General features: G+C 47.1%; 1 protein-coding gene across 1 annotated transcript in view; it reads right to left on the reverse strand.

Annotated features, from left to right (window-relative positions):
• The window catches only part of LOC129817899 (intersectin-2-like), a 104,415-nt gene that overhangs the window by 77,420 nt on the left and 3,293 nt on the right, over positions 1-23,702 (reverse strand). Inside the window, exons 2-5 of the mRNA XM_055873497.1 lie at positions 23,214-23,389; positions 22,667-22,828; positions 12,715-12,808; positions 3,847-3,989 (exon numbers count right to left, since the gene is read on the reverse strand). Coding sequence (XP_055729472.1) covers positions 3,847-3,989; positions 12,715-12,808; positions 22,667-22,828; positions 23,214-23,389 — 575 coding nt within the window. The remainder of the gene's footprint in view (positions 1-3,846; positions 3,990-12,714; positions 12,809-22,666; positions 22,829-23,213; positions 23,390-23,702) is intronic.

A 23,702-nucleotide genomic window follows, 5' to 3' on the forward strand; every position in this document is an offset into this window, starting at 1 on the left:
AACCAGAAACAAGGACACAGACCTGAACCAGAAACAAGGACACAGACCTGACCTGAACCAGAAACAAGGACACAGACCTGAACCAGAAACAAGGACACAGACCTGAACCAGAAACAAGGACACAGACCTGAACCAGAAACAAGGACACAGACCTGAACCAGAAACAAGGACACAGACCTGAACCAGAAACAAGGACACAGACCTGAACCAGAAACAAGGACACAGACCTGAACCAGAAACAAGGACACAGACCTGAACCAGAAACAAGGACACAGACCTGAACCAGAAACAAGGACACAGACCTGAACCAGAAACAAGGACACAGACCTGAACCAGAAACAAGGACACAGACCTGAACCAGAAACAAGGACACAGACCTGAACCAGAAACAAGGACACAGACCTGAACCAGAAACAAGGACACAGACCTGAACCAGAAACAAGGACACAGACCTGAACCAGAAACAAGGACACAGACCTGAACCAGAAACAAGGACACAGACCTGAACCAGAAACAAGGACACAGACCTGACCTGAACCAGAAACAAGGACACAACTACTGACCACAAACACACAATTACTGAAAACAAAACTACTGAACCAGAACCACAAGCCCACTGACCACAGCTACTGACCACAACCACTGACCACAGCTACTGACCACAACCACACAACTCCTGACCACAACCACACAGCTACTGACCACACAGCTACTGACCCACACAACTACTGACCCACACAACTACTGACTCACACAACTACTGACCCCCACAACTACTGACCCCCACAACTACTGACCCCCACAACTACTGACCCCCACAACTACTGACCACCACAACTACTGACCACCACAACTACTGACCCACACAACTACTGACCCGCACAACTAAAGACCAAGATCAAACAACTAAAGCTCTGATCTGTACTAGCTCTGGTCCTGGGTGTAGCTAGCTCTGGTTTGCACTAGCTCAGGTCTAGCAGCCTATCACAGTAATATGGGTGGTATAGCAGCCTATCAGAGTAATATGGGTGATATAGCAGCCTATCAGAGTAATATGGGTGATATAGCAGCCTATCACAGTCATATGGGTGATATAGTAGCCTATCACAGTAATATGGGTGATATAGCAGCCTATCACAGTAATATGGGTGATATAGCAGCCTATCACAGTCATATGGGTGATATAGTAGCCTATCAAAAGTAAAGAGACAAATTATTTTAATACATCTAACGTTGACTATATGTAACAGATTGCTAAAAATAGTAACATTTAATAATAAGTAATACAACTTTTTAAACTTCTACCTAGCTAACGAGTTAAAGAGTGTCTCACCAATTATACTTCATTCACAAGTATCATTTAGTTCATCTAGACCACTTTGAAATCAACTTAGACGAAAAAAGTTTGAGAATATGGAATCTTCCTCTTCTTCTCTGCTTTTCAAAACAGAATTATCTGGTAACGATCAAATGTTACAACTGTTTAAGTAACCCGCATCAACAACACTTCCCCAAAAAATATTTATAAAACTTCACTTTTGACCACTTCCCAAACAAGTTACAGAAAAAGTTTGAAGATATGACATCTTTGTCTACCAACGCTGAAATGTTTAGACGGACCCTACTTAGATTGCGTGTCAACATTTTTTACATGCAAATAAATGCATATTAAATCAGTCACCGATATTATTTCGTATCCAAACACCGTCGAGAATCGCAATTTTCAGATCGACCACACGATGGCGCTACACCTGGAACGTTTATATATATCTCTTGATGTGTTTGACTCAGAGTGATGAAATGTGGCACACAGGCTCAGGGATACGAGTCTAGCTAACCCGTAAAGTAAGGTTCAGTTTGGCCACATGGTGGTGCTGTTGGACAGGAAAAAGCATTCACGCAAGCTGATTGGCTCAGAGCGGCCATATTGTTTGAGACCTGGAAAAATTTAAAAACGTGGGTACATTGACGTTGGTCGGTCCAGCAGGTCTAAAGAAGTTCAACATCATAAAATGTTTTTGCTAAATATACTGAACAAAAATATAAACAACATTGTAAAAGATTTTACAGAGTTGCAGTTCAGAGAAGGAAACCAGTCAATTGAAATAAATTCATTAGGACCTAATCTAATGACTGTATCTGGGAATACAGATATGAATACAGCGCCTTTGGAAAGTATTCAGACGCCATTGACTTTTTCCTCATTTTGTTAAATTACAGCCTTATTCTAAAATGGATTAAATTGTTTGTTTTTTTTCATCATCAATCTACACACAATACCCCATAATGACATGAAAATACCCCATAATGACAACGTGAAAACAGGTTTTTAGAAATGTTAATTTAAAAATATATAAAAAAAACTGAAATACCACATTTACATTAGTATTCAGACCCTTTACTCCGTACTTTGTTGAAGCACCTTTGGCAGCGATTACAGCCATGAGTCTTCTTGGGTGTAACGCTACAAGCTTGGCACACCTATATTTGGAGAGTTTCTCCCATTCTTCTCTGCAGATCCTCTCAAGCTCAGTCAGGTTGGATGGGGAGAGTTGTTGCACAGCTATTTTTAGGTCTCTCCAGAGATTCTTCTTCACAGAGAGTTGAAAAGGCTGTTGATTTTTGTAAAAGCAGTTTGCTGATGTCGACGTTGGTGGCGGTGGGGCAGGATTAAGCTACAGACAACGAACACAATTGCATTTTATCGAGATCCTGAGGCCCATTGTTGTGCCGTTCATCCGCCGCCATCACCTCGTGTTTCACCATGATAATACACGGCTCCATGTCGCAAGGATCTGAACACAATTCCAGGAAGCTAAAAATGTCCCAGTTCTTCTATGGCCTTCATACTCACCAGACATGTCACCCATTTGAGCATGTTTGGGATGCTCTGGATCGACGTGTACGACAGCGTGTTCCAGTTCCCGCCAATATCCAGTAACTTCGCACACAGTCATTGAAGAGGAGTGGGACAACATTCCACAGGAACCAATCAACAGCCTGATCAACTCTATGTGAAGGAGATGTTTCGCGCTGCGTGAGGCAAATGGTCACGCCAGATACGGACTGGTTTTCTGAAATACACGTATTTGGGGGCCAGTGTGGTTGATCCACATCTCTACCTTTTTTTAAATATATCTATTCCCAGTCATGTGAAATCCATAGATTAGGGCCTAATTAATTAATTTAAATGGACTGATTTCCTTATATGAACTGTAACTCAGTAAAATCTTTGAAATTGTTGTATGTTGCGTTTTTTTGTTGTTGTTCAGTGTACAACCAACAGGGGCCAAGAGAAGGAAGCTCTGCCTCGTTCTCCAACCATCAGTCAACCGATGTAGAGAGGACGTTCAGCATCTCTTGGAAGACAAGTTAATAAACACGTTCCTCTCTACATCAGGTACGGTTAGGTGGTTGTGTACGGTCGAGGGGTCAGGAACATTAGTTGTAACCACCAGAGAAGTATTCACTCATCGGGTTGGAGAGAGAAGAGAAAGAGAGGAGAGAGAGAGACGAGAGAAGATAAAGAGAGGAGAGAGAGACGAGAGAGAAACGAGAGAGTAGAGGAGAGAGAGAGGAGAGAGAGAGAGAGAAGAGCGAGAGAAGAGAGAGCGAAAGGAGAGAGAGAGAGAGAGAGAGAAAGAAAGAGAGAGAAGAGAGAGAGAAGAGAGAGAGAGAGAGAGAGAGAGAAGAGTGAGAGAGAGAGAAGAGTGAGAGAGAGAGAAGAGCGAGAGAAGAGAGAGTAAAAGGATAGGGAGAGAAGAGCGAGAGAAGAGAGAGCGAAAGGAGAGAGAGAGAGAGAGAGAAGAGCGAGAGAGAGAGAAGAGACAAGTAGATGTAACCCACCAGAGAGGTATCCACTCATCAGCTTGTCCAGACCATTAAACTGTTGTCTGTACTTCAGCCTGGTGGACTGGGGAACGGACCAATCACAAGAGCACGTCTTGGGAGAGTTACTGGCCAGGGAGGTGGTGGAGGAGGAGTTAGAACTGGAGAGGGGAGAAGGAGAGAGAGGGAGAGAGAGGGGGGGGGGAGAAGGAGAGAGAGGGAGAGAGAGAGGGGGGGGGGGGGGAGAAGGAGAGAGAGGGAGAGAGAGAGGGGGGGAGAAGGAGAGAGAGAGGGGGGGAGAAGGAGAGAGAGAGGGAGAGAGAGAGAGAGGGGGGGAGAAGGAGAGAGAGGGAGAGAGAGAGAGAGAGAGAGGGGGGTGGAGAAGACAGAGATGGAGAGGGAGAGGGGAGAGAGAGAGAGAGAGAGGGGGGGGGAGAAGGAGAGAGCGGGAGAGAGAGAGGGGGGGAGAAGGAGAGAGAGGGAGAGAGAGAGAGGGGGGGGAGAAGGAGAGAGAGGGAGAGAGAGAGAGGGGGGGGGGGAGAAGACAGAGATGGAGAGGGAGAGGGGAGAGAGAGAGAGAGAGGGGGGGGGAGAAGACAGAGATGGAGAGGGAGAGGGGAGAGAGAGAGATTATGTTATACAGATTGATTTCAGAAAAAAGCAGAGCCCAGTCTGGCAGAAGAGAGGAATATTACAGACCTAGTGTTTTATGATGTCCAATTACCTTCAAGCTTTCTGTGAGAAACTTAGCAATTTCAACCAGTTGCCAGTGGTGTAAAGTACTTAAGTAAAAATACTTTAAATACTTTAAAGTACTACTTAGGTCATTTTTGGGGGGCAATCTGTACTTTTGCTTTACTAAATTCCAAAAAAAAAACAATGTACTTTTTACATCATACATTTTCCCTGACACCTAAAAGTACTCATTACATTTTGACAGGAAAATGGTCCAATTCAGTTCATCCCTGGTCATCCCCACTGCCTCTGATCTGGAGGACTCACTAAACAGAGAACATCCCTGGTCATCTCTACTGCCTCTGATCTGGAGGACTCACTAAACAGAGGTCATCCCTACTGCCTCTGATCTGGAGGACTCATTAAACAGAGAACATCCCTGGTCATCCCTACTGCCTCTGATCTGGAGGACTCACTAAACAGAGAACATCGCTGGTCAACACTACTGCCTCTGATCTGGAGGACTCACTAAACAGAGAACATCCCTGGTCATCCCTACTGCCTCTGATCTGGAGGACTCACTAAACAGAGAACATCCCCGGTCATCCCTACTGCCTCTGATCTGGAGGACTCACTAAACAGAGAACATCCCCGGTCATCCCTACTGCCTCTGATCTGGAGGACTCACTAAACAGAGAACATCCCTGGTCATCCCTACTGCCTCTGATCTGGAGGACTCTGTCTGCTGTCTCTCCACCGCGTTGGGAGGGTAACCTGCTGTCCCTTCACTGCATTGGGAGGGTAACCTGCTGTCCCTCCACCACATTGGGAGGGTAACCTGCTGTCCCTCCACCGCATTGGGAGGGTAACCTGCTGTCCCTTCACTGCATTGGGAGGGTAACCTGCTGTCCCTTCACTGCATTGGGAGGGTAACCTGCTGTCTCTCCACCGCGTTGGGAGGGTAACCTGCTGTCTCTTCACCGCATTGGGAGGGTAACCTGCTGTCCCTCCACCACATTGGGAGGGTAACCTGCTGTCTCTCCACCGCATTGGGAGGGTAACCTGCTGTCTCTCCACCGCATTGGGAGGGTAACCTGCTGTCCCTCCACCACGTTGGGAGGGTAACCTGCTGTCCCTCCACCACGTTGGGAGGGTAACCTGCTGTCCCTCCACCGCGTTGGGAGGGTAACCTGCTGTCTCTCCACCGCGTTGGGAGGGTAACCTGCTGTCTCTCCACCGCGTTGGGAGGGTAACCTGCTGTCTCTCCACCGCGTTGGGAGGGTAACCTGCTGTCTCTCCACCGCGTTGGGAGGGTAACCTGCTGTCTCTCCACCGCGTTGGGAGGGTAACCTGCTGTCTCTCCACCGCGTTGGGAGGGTAACCTGCTGTCTCTCCACCGCATTGGGAGGGTAACCTGCTGTCTCTCCACCACATTGGGAGGGTAACCTGCTGTCTCTCCACCGCGTTGGGAGGGTAACCTGCTGTCTCTCCACCGCGTTGGGAGGGTAACCTGCTGTCCCTTCACCGCATTGGGAGGGTAACCTGCTGTCTCTCCACCGCATTGGGAGGGTAACCTGCTGTCTCTCCACCGCATTGGGAGGGTAACCTGCTGTCTCTCCACCGCATTGGGAGGGTAACCTGCTGTCTCTCCACCGCATTGGGAGGGTAACCTGCTGTCTCTCCACCGCATTGGGAGGGTAACCTGCTGTCTCTTCACCGCGTTGGGAGGGTAACCTGCTGTCCCTTCACCGCATTGGGAGGGTAACCTGCTGTCTCTCCACTGCATTGGGAGGGTAACCTGCTGTCCCTTCACCGCATTGGGAGGGTAACCTGCTGTCTCTCCACTGCATTGGGAGGGTAACCTGCTGTCTCTCCACCGCATTGGGAGGGTAACCTGCTGTCTCTCCACCGCATTGGGAGGGTAACCTGCTGTCTCTCCACTGCATTGGGAGGGTAACCTGCTGTCTCTCCACTGCATTGGGAGGGTAACCTGCTGTCTCTCCACCACATTGGGAGGGTAACCTGCTGTCTCTCCACCGCACTGGGAGGGTAACCTGCTGTCCCTCCACGGTGCTCAGAATGACATCACATTTACTTTCTGGTCTTAACAGAACATGTCCAGGATGCAGGAAGGTCTTTCTTACCGAATTCTGGTGAGGATGTTCCAATAACCGGCCACATGTATTTTTCCTCAGCCAACAAAACGAGCAACAAATAGCAAAAAATCACTAGCTTGTGTAACACCTACTATGGGTTGATAACATGACTAGGATAGTGCCTTTGGCTACTGGACAATGAAAGAAAGTTGAGATAAAATAATTGCCTCCGAGGATATGGTTTGATTTTGTCTAGATGAAGCGAGGGGACATGACTCATCATATGTAGTAAAACGTTCCGGTTTCAAACCTTTTCATACTGCCTCCTGCTCATCGCAAAGTGGTGTGGGATGTGTTGACGCCTGCCTTCTGCCTTGACATTTGCTGTATGAGAGGCAGTAGGTATGAGACGCAGTAGCAGCAGCTCTGTATAAGATGCAGTGGGTATGAGATGCAGTAGCAGAAGCTCTGTATGAGATGCAGTAGATATGAGATGCAGTAGCAGCAGCTCTGTATGAGATGCAGTAGCTCTGTATGAGATGCAGTAGGTATGAGATGCAGTAGGTATGAGATGCAGTATCAGCAGCTCTGTATGAGATGCAGTAGGTATGAGATGCAGTAGTAGAAGCTCTGTATGAGATGCAGTGGGTATGAGATGCAGTAGCAGCAGCTCTGTATGAGATGCAGTATCAGCAGCTCTGTATGAGATGCAGTAGGTATGAGATGCAGTATCAGCAGCTTTGTATGAGATGCAGTAGGTATGAGATGCAGTAGTAGAAGCTCTGTATGAGATGCAGTAGCAGCAGCTCTGTATAAGATGCAGTAGATATGAGATGCAGTAGCAGCAGCTCTGTCTCAGATGCAGTAGGTATGAGATGCAGTAGCATCAGCTCTGTATAAGATTCAGTATGTATGAGATGCAGTAGCAGAAGCTCTGTATAAGATGCAGTAGGTATGAGATGCAGTAGCAGCAGCCCTGTATGAGATGCAGTAGGTATGAGATGCAGTAGGTATGAGATACAGTAGCAGCAGCTCTGTCTGAGATGCAGTAGCAGCAGCTCTGTCTGAGATGCAGTAGCATCAGCTCTGTCTGAGATGCAGTAGCAGCAGCTCTGTATAAGATGCAGTAGGTATGAGATGCAGTAGCAGCAGCAGCTCTGTCTGAGATGCACTAGCAGCAGCTCTGTCTGAGATACAGTAGCAGCAGCTCTGTATGAGATGCAGTAGGCATGAGATGCAGTAGCAGCAGCTCGGTATGAGATGCAGTAGCAGGAGCTCTGTCTGAGGTGCAGTAGGTATGAGATGCAGTAGCAGAAGCTCTGTATGAGATGCAGTAGGTATGAGATGCAGTAGCAGCAGCTCTGTATGAGATGCAGTAGCAGAAGCTCTGTATGAGATGCAGTAGGTATGAGATGCAGTAGGAGCAGCTCTGTATGAGATGCAGTAGCAGCAGCTCTGTATGAGATGCAGTAGCAGCAGCTCTGTATGAGATGCAGTAGGTATGAGATGCAGTAGCAGCAGCTCTGTATGAGATGCAGTAGCAGAAGCTCTGTATGAGATGCAGTAGGCATGAGATGCAGTAGCAGCAGCTCTGTATGAGATGCAGTAGCAGCAGCTCTGTATGATATGCAGTAGCAGCAGCTCTGTATGATATGCAGTAGGCATGAGATGCAGTAGCAGCAGCTCTGTATGAGATGCAGTAGCAGCAGCTCTGTATGAGATGCAGTAGGCATGAGATGCAGTAGCAGCAGCTCTGTATGAGATGCAGTAGGTATGAGATGCAGTAGCAGGAGCCCTGTATGAGATGCAGTAGCAGCAGCTCTGTCTGAGATGCAGTAGCAGCAGCTCTGTCTGAGATGCAGTAGCAGCAGCTCTGTATGAGATGCAGTAGGTATGAGATGCAGTAGCAGCAGCTCTGTATGAGATGCAGTAGCAGAAGCTCTGTATGAGATGCAGTAGGTATGAGATGCAGTAGCAGCAGCTCTGTATGAGATGCAGTAGCAGCAGCTCTGTCCTAGATGCAGTAGCAGCAGCTCTGTCCTAGATGCAGTAGCAGCAGCTCTGTCTGAGGTGCAGTAGCAGCAGCTCTGTCTGAGGTGCAGTAGCAGAAGCTCTGTCTGAGGTGCAGTAGCAGCAGCTCTGTCTTAGGTGCAGTAGCAGCAGCTCTGTCTTAGGTGCAGTAGCAGCAGCTCTGTCTTAGGTGCAGTAGGTATGAGATGCAGTAGCAGCAGCTCTGTCTGAGATGCAGTAGCAGCAGCTCTGTATGAGATGCAGTAGCAGCAGCTCTGTATGAGATGCAGTAGCAGCAGCTCTGTCTGAGATGCAGTAGCAGCAGCTCTGTATGAGATGCAGTAGCAGCAGCTCTGTCTTAGATACAGTAGCAGCAGCTCTGTCTGAGGTGCAGTAGCAGCAGCTCTGTCTGAGGTGCAGTAGCAGCAGCTCTGTCTGAGGTGCAGTAGCAGCAGCTCTGTCTGAGGTGCAGTAGCAGCAGCTCTGTATAAGATGCAGTAGGTATGAGATGCAGTAGCAGCAGCTCTGTCTGAGATGCAGTAGCAGCAGCTCTGTATGAGATGCAGTAGCAGCAGCTCTGTCTTAGATACAGTAGCAGCAGCTCTGTCTGAGATGCAGTAGCAGCAGCTCTGTATGAGATGCAGTAGCAGCAGCTCTGTCTTAGATACAGTAGCAGCAGCTCTGTCTGAGGTGCAGTAGCAGCAGCTCTGTCTGAGGTGCAGTAGCAGCAGCTCTGTCTGAGGTGCAGTAGCAGCAGCTCTGTCTGAGGTGCAGTAGCAGCAGCTCTGTCTGAGGTGCAGTAGCAGCAGCTCTGTATAAGATGCAGTAGGTATGAGATGCAGTAGCAGCAGCTCTGTCTGAGATGCAGTAGCAGCAGCTCTGTATGAGATGCAGTAGCAGCAGCTCTGTCTTAGATACAGTAGCAGCAGCTCTGTCTGAGATGCAGTAGCAGCAGATCTGTATGAGATGCAGTAGCAGCAGCTCTGTATGAGATGCAGTAGGTATGAGATGCAGTAGCAGAAGCTCTGTATGAGATGCAGTAGCAGCAGCTATGTCTTAGATGCAGTAGCAGAAGCTCTGTATGAGATGCAGTAGCAGCAGCTCTGTCTGAGATGCAGTAGCAGCAGCTCTGTCTGAGATGCAGTAGCAGCAGCTCTGTATGAGATGCAGTAGCAGCAGCTCTGTATGAGATGCAGTAGCAGCAGCTCTGTATGAGATGCAGTAGCAGCAGCTCTGTATGAGATGCAGTAGCAGCAGCTCTGTATGAGATGCAGTAGCAGCAGCTCTGTATGAGATGCAGTAGCAGCAGCTCTGTATGAGATGCAGTAGCAGCAGCTCTGTATGAGATGCAGTAGGTATGAGATGCAGTAGTAGGAGAAGCTCTGTATGAGATGCAGTAGCAGCAGCTCTGTCTTAGATGCATTAGCAGAAGCTCTGTATGAGATGCAGTAGCAGCAGCTCTGTCTGAGATGCAGTAGCAGCAGCTCTGTATGAGATGCAGTAGCAGCAGCTCTGTATGAGATGCAGTAGCAGCAGCTCTGTATGAGATGCAGTAGCAGCAGCTCTGTATGAGATGCAGTAGCAGCAGCTCTGTATGAGATGCAGTAGCAGCAGCTCTGTCTGAGATACAGTAGCAGCAGCTCTGTCTGAGATGCAGTAGAAGCAGCTGTCTGAGATGCAGTAGCAGCAGCTCTGTATGAGATGCAGTAGCAGCAGCTCTGTATGAGATGCAGTAGCAGCAGCTCTGTATGAGATGCAGTAGCAGCAGCTCTGTCTTAGATGCAGTAGCACGAGCTCTGTCTGAGATGCAGTAGCAGCAGCTCTGTCTGAGATGCAGTAGCAGGAGCTCTGTCTGAGATGCAGTAGCAGCAGCTCTGTCTGAGATGCAGTAGCAGCAGCTCTGTCTTAGATACAGTAGCAGGAGCTCTGTCTTAGATGCAGTAGCAGCAGCTCTGTATGAGATGCAGTAGCAGTAGCTCTGTATGAGATGCAGTAGCAGTAGCTCTGTATGAGATGCAGTAGCAGCAGCTCTGTATGAGATGCAGTAGCAGCAGCTCTGTATGAGATGCAGTAGCAGCAGCTCTGTATGAGATGCAGTAGCAGCAGCTCTGTATGAGATGCAGTAGCAGCAGCATTATGTCCATCAGTGTAGAGGCTATAAAGCATTATGTCCATCAGTGTAGAGGTTATAAAGCATTATGTCCATCAGTGTAGAGGCTATAAAGCATTATGTCCATCAGTGTAGAGGCTATAAAGCATTATGTCCATCAGTGTAGAGGTTATAAAGCATTATGTCCATCAGTGTAGAGGCTATAAAGCATTTTGTCCATCAGTGTAGAGGCTATAAAGCATTATGTCCATCAGTGTAGAGGCTATAAAGCATTATGTCCATCAGTGTAGAGGCTATAAAGCATTATGTCCATCAGTGTAGAGGCTATAAAGCATTATGTCCATCAGTGTAGATGTTGTAAAGCATTATGTCCATCAGTGTAGAGGCTATAAAGCATTATGTCCATCAGTGTAGATGGTGTAAAGCATTATGTCCATCAGTGTAGAGGCTATAAAGCATTATGTCCATCAGTGTAGAGGCTATAAAGCATTATGTCCATCAGTGTAGAGGCTATAAAGCATTATGTCCATCAGTGTAGAGGCTATAAAGCATTATGTCCATCAGTGTAGAGGCTATAAAGCATTATGTCCATCAGTGTAGAGGCTATAAAGCATTATGTCCATCAGTGTAGAGGCTATAAAGCATTATGTCCATCAGTGTAGAGGCTATAAAGCATTATGTCCATCAGTGTAGATGGTGTAAAGCATTATGTCCATCAGTGTAGAGGCTATAAAGCATTATGTCCATCAGTGTAGATGGTGTAAAGCATTATGTCCATCAGCGTAGAGGCTATAAAGCATTATGTCCATCAGTGTAGAGGCTATAAAGCATTATGTCCATCAGTGAAGATGGTGTAAAGCATTATGTCCATCAGTGTAGAGGCTATAAAGCATTATGTCCATCAGTGTAGAGGCTATAAAGCATTATGTCCATCAGTGTAGAGCCTATAAAGCATTATGTCCATCAGTGTAGAGGCTATAAAGCATTATGTCCATCAGTGTAGAGGCTATGAAGCATTATGTCCATCAGTGTAGAGGCTATAAAGCATTATGTCCATCAGTGTAGAGGCTATAAAGCATTATGTCCATCAGTGTAGAGGCTATAAAGCATTATGTCCATCAGTGTAGAGGCTATAAAGCATTATGTCCATCAGTGTAGAGGCTATAAAGCATTATGTCCATCAGTGTAGAGGCTATAAAGCATTATGTCCATCAGTGTAGATGGTGTAAAGCATTATGTCCATCAGTGTAGAGGCTATAAAGCATTATGTCCATCAGTGTAGATGGTGTAAAGCATTATGTCCATCAGCGTAGAGGCTATAAAGCATTATGTCCATCAGTGTAGAGGCTATAAAGCATTATGTCCATCAGTGAAGATGGTGTAAAGCATTATGTCCATCAGTGTAGAGGCTATAAAGCATTATGTCCATCAGTGTAGAGGCTATAAAGCATTATGTCCATCAGTGTAGAGCCTATAAAGCATTATGTCCATCAGTGTAGAGGCTATAAAGCATTATGTCCATCAGTGTAGAGGCTATAAAGCATTATGTCCATCAGTGTAGAGGCTATGAAGCATTATGTCCATCAGTGTAGAGGCTATAAAGCATTATGTCCATCAGTGTAGAGGCTATAAAGCATTATGTATTTCAGTATTTCTTCTTCTCCCCAACAATTGTTTTTTTGCGCTTTTCAATTTTTTACCGACAGTGCTAACCCTGGCGTGCGTGCGCATAAACGTACACGCGCACACACACACACACACACACACACACACACACACACACACACACACACACCTATGTTGGTAATACCGACACAGTACAGGTGAGGTGAGTCAGACTGTCTACTGATGTTTATACACTTTCACTTCCTCCTAGAGGACAGATCCAATAGGGAGTTAGCCTGTTGTTACCTGCTAGAGGACAGATCCAATAGGGAGTTAGCCTGTTGTTACCTGCTAGAGGACAGATCCAATAGGGAGTTAGCCTGTTGTTACCTGCTAGAGGACAGATCCAATAGGGAGTTAGCCTTGGAGATCCCAGCGGATGGAGAGAATGCCATTGGAGAGGAGAAGCAGGACAGAGGGAGTGCTGGAGGGAGGGAGAGAGAGAGCGGAAGAGGAGAGCAGAAGAGAAGGTGAGAGAGCGAGGAGAGAGAGAGGGGGAGAGGAGAGAGAGATACAGAGGGGGAGAGGAGAGAGAGCGAGAGAGGGAGAGAGAGAGAGAGAGTTATCTATCGAGAACGGAGATGTATGGGTAAACCACTTCTCCAATCTTTTTGGCTTTATAACAAAGAACAAACAGCAAAAACATAAACATCATCAATTACAAATATTTAAAACAACTATTAAAGATTACAGAACCCACTGGATTCTCCAACCTAAACCTGGACTAACCAGTGCCTCCACACATTGACTCTGTACCAGTACCCCCTGTATATATAGTCTCAATATTGTTATTTTACTGCTACTCTTTAACTAATTGTTACTTTTATTTCTTATTCATTATTTTTAAACTTCATTGTTGGTTAAGGGCTTGTAAGTAAGCCTTTCCCTGTAAGATCTAATAAAGTGTTATATGATTTGGATTTTTGAAATAGGCTTGTGATGATGATGAAATTATAAAATAAAGACCACCATTTCTAATTGGCTATACTTAAACTCTTTATCATCCTCAGCTTTGGCATCTTCCCCAATATTTTGAAACCAAGGACTGATCACCCCAATCCACAAAAGACAAATTTGACCTCAATAACTACCGTGGAAATAAATCCTCTGCATTATCATTAACAGCAGAATAGTACATTTCGCCAGTGACAACAATGTACTGACCAGATTACCGTACGACAGACCACGTATTCACCCTGCACACCCTAATTGACAAACAAACAAACAAAACAAAACAAAAACAAAGGCAAAGTCTCCTCATGCTTTGTTGATAAAAAAAAAAGCTTGTGACTCAATTTGGCATGAGGTTCTGCGAAACAAATTGATTGAAAGTGGTGTTGGGGGGAAAAGATTAGGGCTCCCGAACGGCACAGTGGCTCTGCATCTGTATCACATCCGGCCGTGATTGGGAGTCCCATAGGGCAGGCCATCAATTTGCCCAGCGTCGTCCGGGGCAGTCCATCAATTTGTAAATAAGAATTTGTTCTTAACTGACTTACCTCGTTAAACACTGTTAAATAAAGGATAAATACACAAATAGTGTTATTTGACATGGATCTTTTTTGACACGCAAACACCATTCCATAATATATCATGAAGCTAACAGCAGTGACGCACTGTGTAACTCTGGTAGGGCAACATATGTACCGGTGTTCGACTAGTCGGCGAAAGCCAACATCATCCACGACAGAGGACGGTTGATTGTCAAGGGCAATGAATTCCATTATCTTGGCACTAATGGATTCCACTGCGCCACCCGGGAGGCCCAGCCTGGGCGCGAACCCAGAGACTCTGGTGGCGCAGCTAGCACTGCGATGCGATGCCCTAGACCACTGCGCCACCCGGGAGGCCCAGCCTGGGCGCGAACCCAGAGACTCTGGTGGCGCAGCTAGCACTGCGATGCGATGCCCTAGACCACTGCGCCACCCGGGAGGCCCAGCCTGGGCGCGAACCCAGAGACTCTGGTGGCGCAGCTAGCACTGCGATGCGATGCCCTAGACCACTGCGCCACCCGGGAGGCCCAGCCTGGGCGCGAACCCAGAGACTCTGGTGGCGCAGCTAGCACTGCGATGCGATGCCCTAGACCACTGCGCCACCCGGGTGGCCCAGCCTGGGCGCGAACCCAGAGACTCTGGTGGCGCAGCTAGCACTGCGATACGATGCCCGCAGCTAGCACTGCGATGCGATGTCCTAGACCACTGCGCCACCCGGGAGGCCCAGCCTGGGCGCGAACCCAGAGACTCTGGTGGCGCAGCTAGCACTGCGATGCGATGCCCTAGACCACTGCGCCACCCGGGTGGCCCAGCCTGGGCGCGAACCCAGAGACTCTGGTGGCGCAGCTAGCACTGCGATGCGATGCCCTAGACCACTGCGCCACCCGGGAGGCCCAGCCTGGGCGCGAACCCAGAGACTCTGGTGGCGCAGCTAGCACTGCGATGCGATGTCCTAGACCACTGCGCCACCCGGGTGGCCCCTTAATAACAGGGTTAATAATACACCTGTGAGAATATTCAAGGAGCTTTTATATATATTTCTAAATTAATAATAAACTCTTTATTAAAAAAAAATTATACTGGAGATTATTTCGTTTTCAAATAACGTAAAATGAGCGTGAAAGAGGCCATTCCTGAACATGGGGTGAGACATGGTTACTAATTTGTAAATATAGCCAGTTTGTTATTTAGAATGATTTATTTCTGTTTTTAGAGGGAGAAAAAAATAAAACCTACAGTCATCTCATGAGTCTCCCAGTCAAGGCCAGCACAGGTACTAAACCTGCATCTATAGCAACATAGCTTGCTTAATTGAATTAAAACATAAGTTAGTTGAAATAAAATAAAATAATTTAAATACAGTAAGACATTGTTAGTTTGGCAAAAAAAACCTAAGCACACATTTGTGGGTTACATCTTTTTTGACTTGTCCTCAAAGAAAAAAAGTGTACTGTGGATTCACCACTGAGTGAAGAGCCTTGTTCCGATGCGAGAGACCACTGCTGTGTTCTGCTACAGTAAAATGGTTTCCGAAGAGAAATGGAGCTATTGCGCTGGCCCCCAGGTCTCGCACTTAGTCAGAAGTTCGAAAGGACTGCCTGTGAGTTTTTTTTGCTATGCAGTGTCCGTTGGCGCATTACAACATGACCGGTCGGGAGAGGCCTACACTACTACAGTAAGAGCAAAATAATCCCAACTAAATGAAATAAGAAATACCTTCGTGAAACAACAGTTTTAGTAAGTAATACTGAAGTCGATTACATCCTAACAGCCAGTATATATATATATATATATCAGGTCTGATTACATCCTAACAGCCAGTATATATATATATATATCAGGTCTGATTACATCCTAACAGACAGTATATATATATCAGGTCTGATTACATCCTAACAGACAGTATATATATATCAGGTCTGATTACATCCTAACAGCCAGTATATATATATATATATCAGGTCTGATTACATCCTAACAGCTAGTATATATATATATATATCAGGTCTGATTACATCCTAACAGCTAGTATATATATATATATATCAGGTCTGATTACATCCTAACAGACAGTATATATATATCAGGTCTGATTACATCCTAACAGACAGTATATATATATCGGGTCTGATTACATCCTAACAGACAGTATATATATATCAGGTCTGATTACATCCTAACAGCTAGTATATATATATATATATATCAGGTCTGATTACATCCTAACAGACAGTATATATGTATCAGGTCTGATTACATCCTAACAGACAGTATATATATATCGGGTCTGATTACATCCTAACAGCCAGTATATATGTATCAGGTCTGATTACATCCTAACAGCCAGTATATATGTATCAGGTCTGATTACATCCTAACAGCCAGTATATATATATCAGGTCTGATTACATCCTAACAGCCAGTATATATATATCAGGTCTGATTACATCCTAACAGCCAGTATATATATATCAGGTCTGATTACATCCCAGATAGACTACAACCCAAGAGACAAAACGTAACCAGTACCAATGATGCATACTTAACCCCTCCCTAATTTACTGGACTGTATAGTACCATACCTAACCCCTCCCTCCCTACTATACTGGACTGTATAGTACCATACCTAACCCCTCCCTCCCTACTATACTGGACTGTATAGTACCATACCTAACCCCTCCCTCCCTACTATAGTGGACTGTATAGTACCATACCTAACCCCTCCCTCCCTACTATACTGGACTGTATAGTACCATACCTAACCCCTCCCTCCCTACTATAGTGGACTGTATAGTACCATACCTACCCCTCCCTCCCTACTATAGTGGACTGTATAGTACCATACCTAACCCCTCCCTCCCTACTATACTGGACTGTATAGTACCATACCTAACCCCCCCCCTCCCTACTATACTGGACTGTATAGTACCATACCTACCCCTCCCTCCCTACTATAGTGGACTGTATAGTACCATACCTAACCCCTCCCTCCCTACTATACTGGACTGTATAGTACCATACCTAACCCCCCCCCTCCCTACTATACTGGACTGTATAGTACCATACCTAACCCCTCCCTCCCTACTATACTGGACTGTATAGTACCATACCTAACCCCTCCCTCCCTACTATACTGGACTGTATAGTACCATACCTAACCCCTCCCTCCCTACTATACTGGACTGTATAGTACCATACCTAACCCCCCCTACTATACTGGACTGTATAGTACCATACCTAACCCCCCCCTCCCTACTATACTGGACTGTATAGTACCATACCTAAACCCCTCCCTCCCTACTATACTGGACTGTATAGTACCATACCTAACCCCTCCCTCCCTACTATACTGGACTGTATAGTACCATACCTAAACCCCTCCCTCCCTACTATACTGGACTGTGTAGTACCATACCTAACCCCCCCCCTCCCTACTATACTGGACTGTATAGTACCATACCTAACCCCCCCCCTCCCTACTATACTGGACTGTATAGTACCATACCTAAACCCCTCCCTCCCTACTATACTGGACTGTATAGTACCATACCTAACCCCTCCCTCCCTACTATACTGGACTGTATAGTACCATACCTAACCCCTCCCTCCCTACTATACTGGACTGTATAGTACCATACCTAACCCCTCCCTCCCTACTATACTGGACTGTATAGTACCATACCTAACCCCTCCCCCCCTACTATACTGGACTGTATAGTACCATACCTAACCCCTCCCTACTATAGTGGACTGTATAGTACCATACCTAACCCCCCCCTCCCTACTATACTGATCTGTATAGTACCATACCTAGCCCCCCCTACTATACTGGACTGTATAGTACCATACCTAACCCCTCCCTCCCTACTATACTGGACTGTATAGTACCATACCTAACCCCTCCCTCCCTACTATACTGGACTGTATAGTACCATACCTAACCCCACCCTCCCTACTATACTGGACTGTATAGTACCATACCTAACCCCTCCCTCCCTACTATACTGGACTGTATAGTACCATACCTAACCCCTCCCTCCCTACTATACTGGACTGTATAGTACCATACCTAACCCCCCCCTCCCTACTATACTGGACTGTATAGTACCATACCTAACCCCACCCTCCCTACTATACTGGACTGTATAGTACCATACCTAACCCCTCCCCCCCTACTATACTGGACTGTATAGTACCATACCTAACCCCCCCCTCCCTACTATAGTGGACTGTATAGTACCATACCTAACCCCTCCCTCCCTACTATACTGGACTGTATAGTACCATACCTAACCCCCCCCTCCCTACTATACTGGACTGTATAGTACCATACCTAACCCCTCCCTACTATACTGGACTGTATAGTACCATACCTAACCCCCCCCTCCCTACTATACTGGACTGTATAGTACCATACCTAGCCCCCCCTACTATACTGGACTGTATAGTACCATACCTAACCCCCCCCTCCCTACTATACTGGACTGTATAGTACCATACCTAGCCCCCCCTACTATACTGGACTGTATAGTACCATACCTAACCCCTCCCTCCCTACTATACTGGACTGTATAGTACCATACCTAACCCCCCCCTCCCTACTATACTGGACTGTATAGTACCATACCTAACCCCACCCTCCCTACTATACTGGACTGTATAGTACCATACCTAACCCCTCCCTCTCTACTATACTGGACTGTATAGTACCATACCTAACCCACCCCCTCCCTACTATACTGGACTGTATAGTACCATACCTAACCCCCCCCTCCCTACTATACTGGACTGTATAGTACCATACCTAACCCCCCCCTCCCTACTATACTGGACTGTATAGTACCATACCTAACCCCTCCCTACTATACTGGACTGTATAGTACCATACCTAACCCCTCCCTCCCTACTATACTGGACTGTATAGTACCATACCTAACCCCTCCCTCCCTACTATACTGGACTGTATAGTACCATACCTACCCCTCCCTCCCTACTATACTGGACTGTATAGTACCATACCTAACCCCCCCCTACTATACTGGACTGTATAGTACCATACCTAACCCCCCCCTCCCTACTATACTGGACTGTATAGTACCATACCTACCCCCCTCCCTCCCTACTATACTGTATAGTACCATACCTAACCCCTCCCTACTATACTGTATAGTACCATACCTAACCCCTCCCTACTATACTGGACTGTATAGTACCATACCTAACCCCTCCCTACTATACTGGACTGTATAGTACCATACCTAACCCCCCCCTCCCTACTATACTGGACTGTATAGTACCATACCTAGCCCCCCCTACTATACTGGACTGTATAGTACCATACCTAGCCCCCCCTACTATACTGGACTGTATAGTACCATACCTAACCCCTCCCTACTATAGTGGACTGTATAGTACCATACCTAACCCCCCCCCTCCCTACTATACTGGACTGTATAGTACCATACCTAACCCCCCCCTCCCTACTATACTGGACTGTATAGTACCATACCTAACCCCCCCCTACTATACTGGACTGTATAGTACCATACCTAACCCCCCCCTCCCTACTATACTGGACTGTATAGTACCATACCTAACCCCTCCCTCCCTACTATACTGGACTGTATAGTACCATACCTAACCCCTCCCTCCCTACTATACTGGACTGTATAGTACCATACCTAACCCCTCCCTCCCTACTATACTGGACTGTATAGTACCATACCTAACCCCTCCCTCCCTACTATACTGGACTGTATAGTACCATACCTAACCCCTCCCTCCCTACTATACTGGACTGTATAGTACCATACCTAACCCCCCCCTCCCTACTATACTGGACTGTATAGTACCATACCTAACCCCTCCCTCTCTACTATACTGGACTGTATAGTACCATACCTAACCCCCCCCCTCCCTACTATACTGGACTGTATAGTACCATACCTAACCCCTCCCTCCCTACTATACTGGACTGTATAGTACCATACCTAACCCCTCCCTACTATAGTGGACTGTATAGTACCATACCTAACCCCTCCCTCCCTACTATACTGGACTGTATAGTACCATACCTAACCCCCCCTACTATACTGGACTGTATAGTACCATACCTAACCCCTCCCTCCCTACTATACTGGACTGTATAGTACCATACCTAACCCCTCCCTCCCTACTATACTGGACTGTATAGTACCATACCTAACCCCTCCCTCCCTACTATACTGGACTGTATAGTACCATACCTAACCCCCCCCCTCCCTACTATACTGGACTGTATAGTACCATACCTAACCCCCCCCCTCCCTACTATACTGGACTGTATAGTACCATACCTAACCCCCCCCCTCCCTACTATACTGGACTGTATAGTACCATACCTAACCCCTCCCTCCCTACTATACTGGACTGTATAGTACCATACCTAACCCCTCCCTCCCTACTATACTGGACTGTATAGTACCATACCTAACCCCTCCCTCCCTACTATACTGGACTGTATAGTACCATACCTAACCCCTCCCTCCCTACTATACTGGACTGTATAGTACCATACCTAACCCCTCCCTCCCTACTATACTGGACTGTATAGTACCATACCTAACCCCTCCCTCCCTACTATACTGGACTGTATAGTACCATACCTAACCCCCCCTACTATAGTGGACTGTATAGTACCATACCTAACCCCCCCTCCCTACTATACTGGACTGTATAGTACCATACCTAACCCCTCCCTCCCTACTATAGTGGACTGTATAGTACCATACCTAACCCCCCCCTCCCTACTATACTGGACTGTATAGTACCATACCTAACCCCTCCCTCCCTACTATACTGGACTGTATAGTACCATACCTAACCCCTCCCTCCCTACTATACTGGACTGTATAGTACCATACCTAACCCCCCCCTCCCTACTATACTGGACTGTATAGTACCATACCTAACCCCCCCTACTATAGTGGACTGTATAGTACCATACCTAACCCCCCCTCCCTACTATACTGGACTGTATAGTACCATACCTAACCCCTCCCTCCCTACTATAGTGGACTGTATAGTACCATACCTAACCCCTCCCTCCCTACTATACTGGACTGTATAGTACCATACCTAACCCCTCCCTCCCTACTATACTGGACTGTATAGTACCATACCTAACCCCCCCCTCCCTACTATACTGGACTGCATAGTACCATACCTAACCCCCCCCTCCCTACTATACTGGACTGTATAGTACCATACCTAACCCCTCCCTCCCTACTATACTGGACTGCATAGTACCATACCTAACCCCTCCCTCCCTACTATACTGGACTGTATAGTACCATACCTAACCCCTCCCTCCCTACTATACTGGACTGTATAGTACCATACCTAACCCCTCCCTCCCTACTATACTGGACTGTATAGTACCATACCTAACCCCTCCCTCCCTACTATACTGGACTGTATAGTACCATACCTAACCCCTCCCTCCCTACTATACTGGACTGTATAGTACCATACCTAACCCCTCCCTCCCTACTATACTGGACTGTATAGTACCATACCTACCCCCCCCCCTCCCTACTATACTGGACTGTATAGTACCATACCTAACCCCCCCCTCCCTACTATACTGGACTGTATAGTACCATACCTAGCCCCCCCTACTATACTGGACTGTATAGTACCATACCTAACCCCTCCCTACTATAGTGGACTGTATAGTACCATACCTAACCCCTCCCTCCCTACTATACTGGACTGTATAGTACCATACCTAACCCCCCCCTCCCTACTATACTGGACTGTATAGTACCATACCTAACCCCTCCCTCCCTACTATACTGGACTGTATAGTACCATACCTAACCCCTCCCTCCCTACTATACTGGACTGTATAGTACCATACCTAACCCCTCCCTCCCTACTATACTGGACTGTATAGTACCATACCTAACCCCCCCCTCCCTACTATACTGGACTGTATAGTACCATACCTACCCCCCCCTCCCTACTATACTGGACTGTATAGTACCATACCTAACCCCTCCCTCCCTACTATACTGGACTGTATAGTACCATACCTAACCCCTCCCTCCCTACTATACTGGACTGTATAGTACCATACCTAACCCCCCCCTCCCTACTATACTGGACTGTATAGTACCATACCTACCCCCCCTCCCTACTATACTGGACTGTATAGTACCATACCTAACCCCTCCCTCCCTACTATACTGGACTGTATAGTACCATACCTACCCCTCCCTCCCTACTATACTGGACTGTATAGTACCATACCTAACCCCCCCCTCCCTACTATACTGGACTGTATAGTACCATACCTAACCCCCCCCCTCCCTACTATACTGGACTGTATAGTACCATACCTAACCCCTCCCTCCCTACTATACTGGACTGTATAGTACCATACCTAACCCCTCCCTCCCTACTATACTGGACTGTATAGTACCATACCTAACCCCTCCCTCCCTACTATACTGGACTGTATAGTACCATACCTAACCCCTCCCTCCCTACTATACTGGACTGTATAGTACCATACCTAACCCCCCCCTCCCTACTATACTAGACTGTATAGTACCATACCTAACCCCTTCACATTTCAATGTTTCAATGAATAACTTGTGGCTGAGACCCAGAACTAGAATCCTATAGGTCTACTACTATGTCTTTTGCCAAATGCCAAACCGACCCTTAGCCCCGTCCCCTTTTTAAATTGGAATTGGACATTTCAAAGCCGTGTGTAGGTAGGTATTATTTTGCACTATATTTACCTGGAGTGGTGCTAAACGGAGATGGGTTGAGGAGGCTGGAGTTGCCATTGGCCAGGGGCATCGTCATGGGAACCAGGGAGGGCACAGAGGTCAGGGTGGGGTTAAGGGGCATCGGGGTCAGGACGGGCATGCCGACGAACAGATTTGGCATCGAGCCCATACCTGTGGAGGGAGCGAGAATGACATTATCCCGCGGTCCCACATATTCTCAAAACATCTCAGAGTAGGAGTGGTGATCTAGGATCAGTGTTATATCATAATGAATAAGAGAGGGGACCTGATCCTAGATCAACACTCCTAATGAGACTCTGTATGACCTGATCATAGATCAACACTCCTACTGAGACTCTTTATGACCTGATCCTAGATCAACACTCCTACTGAGACTATGACCTGATCCTAGATCAACACTCCTACTGAGACTCTGACCTGATCCTAGATCAACACTCCTACTGAGACTATGACCTGATCCTAGATCAACACTCCTAATGAGACTCTTTATGAATACGGGCCCTGATCACTGAGGTCACCATCGGTCTGGCCCTACCGAAGCATGCTGATGACTTCATAATGGAGGTGGGCGTGGCAGTGGGTGGCTGTTTCATGCTGATTGGTAGAGAGCGGGGAAGGCCCCGCCCCTGCAGCATCAGTTTAATCAGCTTCATGGCGATAGAGAACTCTAGTTGGTCCATCCTTCCATCATTATCCATATCAGCTAGGGACCTGGGGGGGGGGGGGGGGGGGGGAAAAAGGGGGGGGGGGGGGGGGGGGGGGAGGAGGGGGGGGGGGGGGGGTGGGGGGGGGAGAGAAAGAGGGGGAGTGGGGGGGGATAGAGGGGGGAGAGAGAGAGGGGGAGAGGAGGAGAGAGAAAGAGGGGGGGGAGAGATAGAGGGGGAGAGGGGGGAGATAGAGGGAGAGAGAAAGAGGGAGAGAGAAGGTTATAAAGCCTCCACACACTGATTTAGTATAGATCTGCTCTAACTACAGGACACACAGCACCGCTCTAACTACAGGACACACAGCACCGCTCTAACTA

This window comes from Salvelinus fontinalis, chromosome 20 (genome assembly GCF_029448725.1).
Source record: "Salvelinus fontinalis isolate EN_2023a chromosome 20, ASM2944872v1, whole genome shotgun sequence".
NCBI classification, from domain to species: Eukaryota; Metazoa; Chordata; class Actinopteri; order Salmoniformes; family Salmonidae; genus Salvelinus; species Salvelinus fontinalis.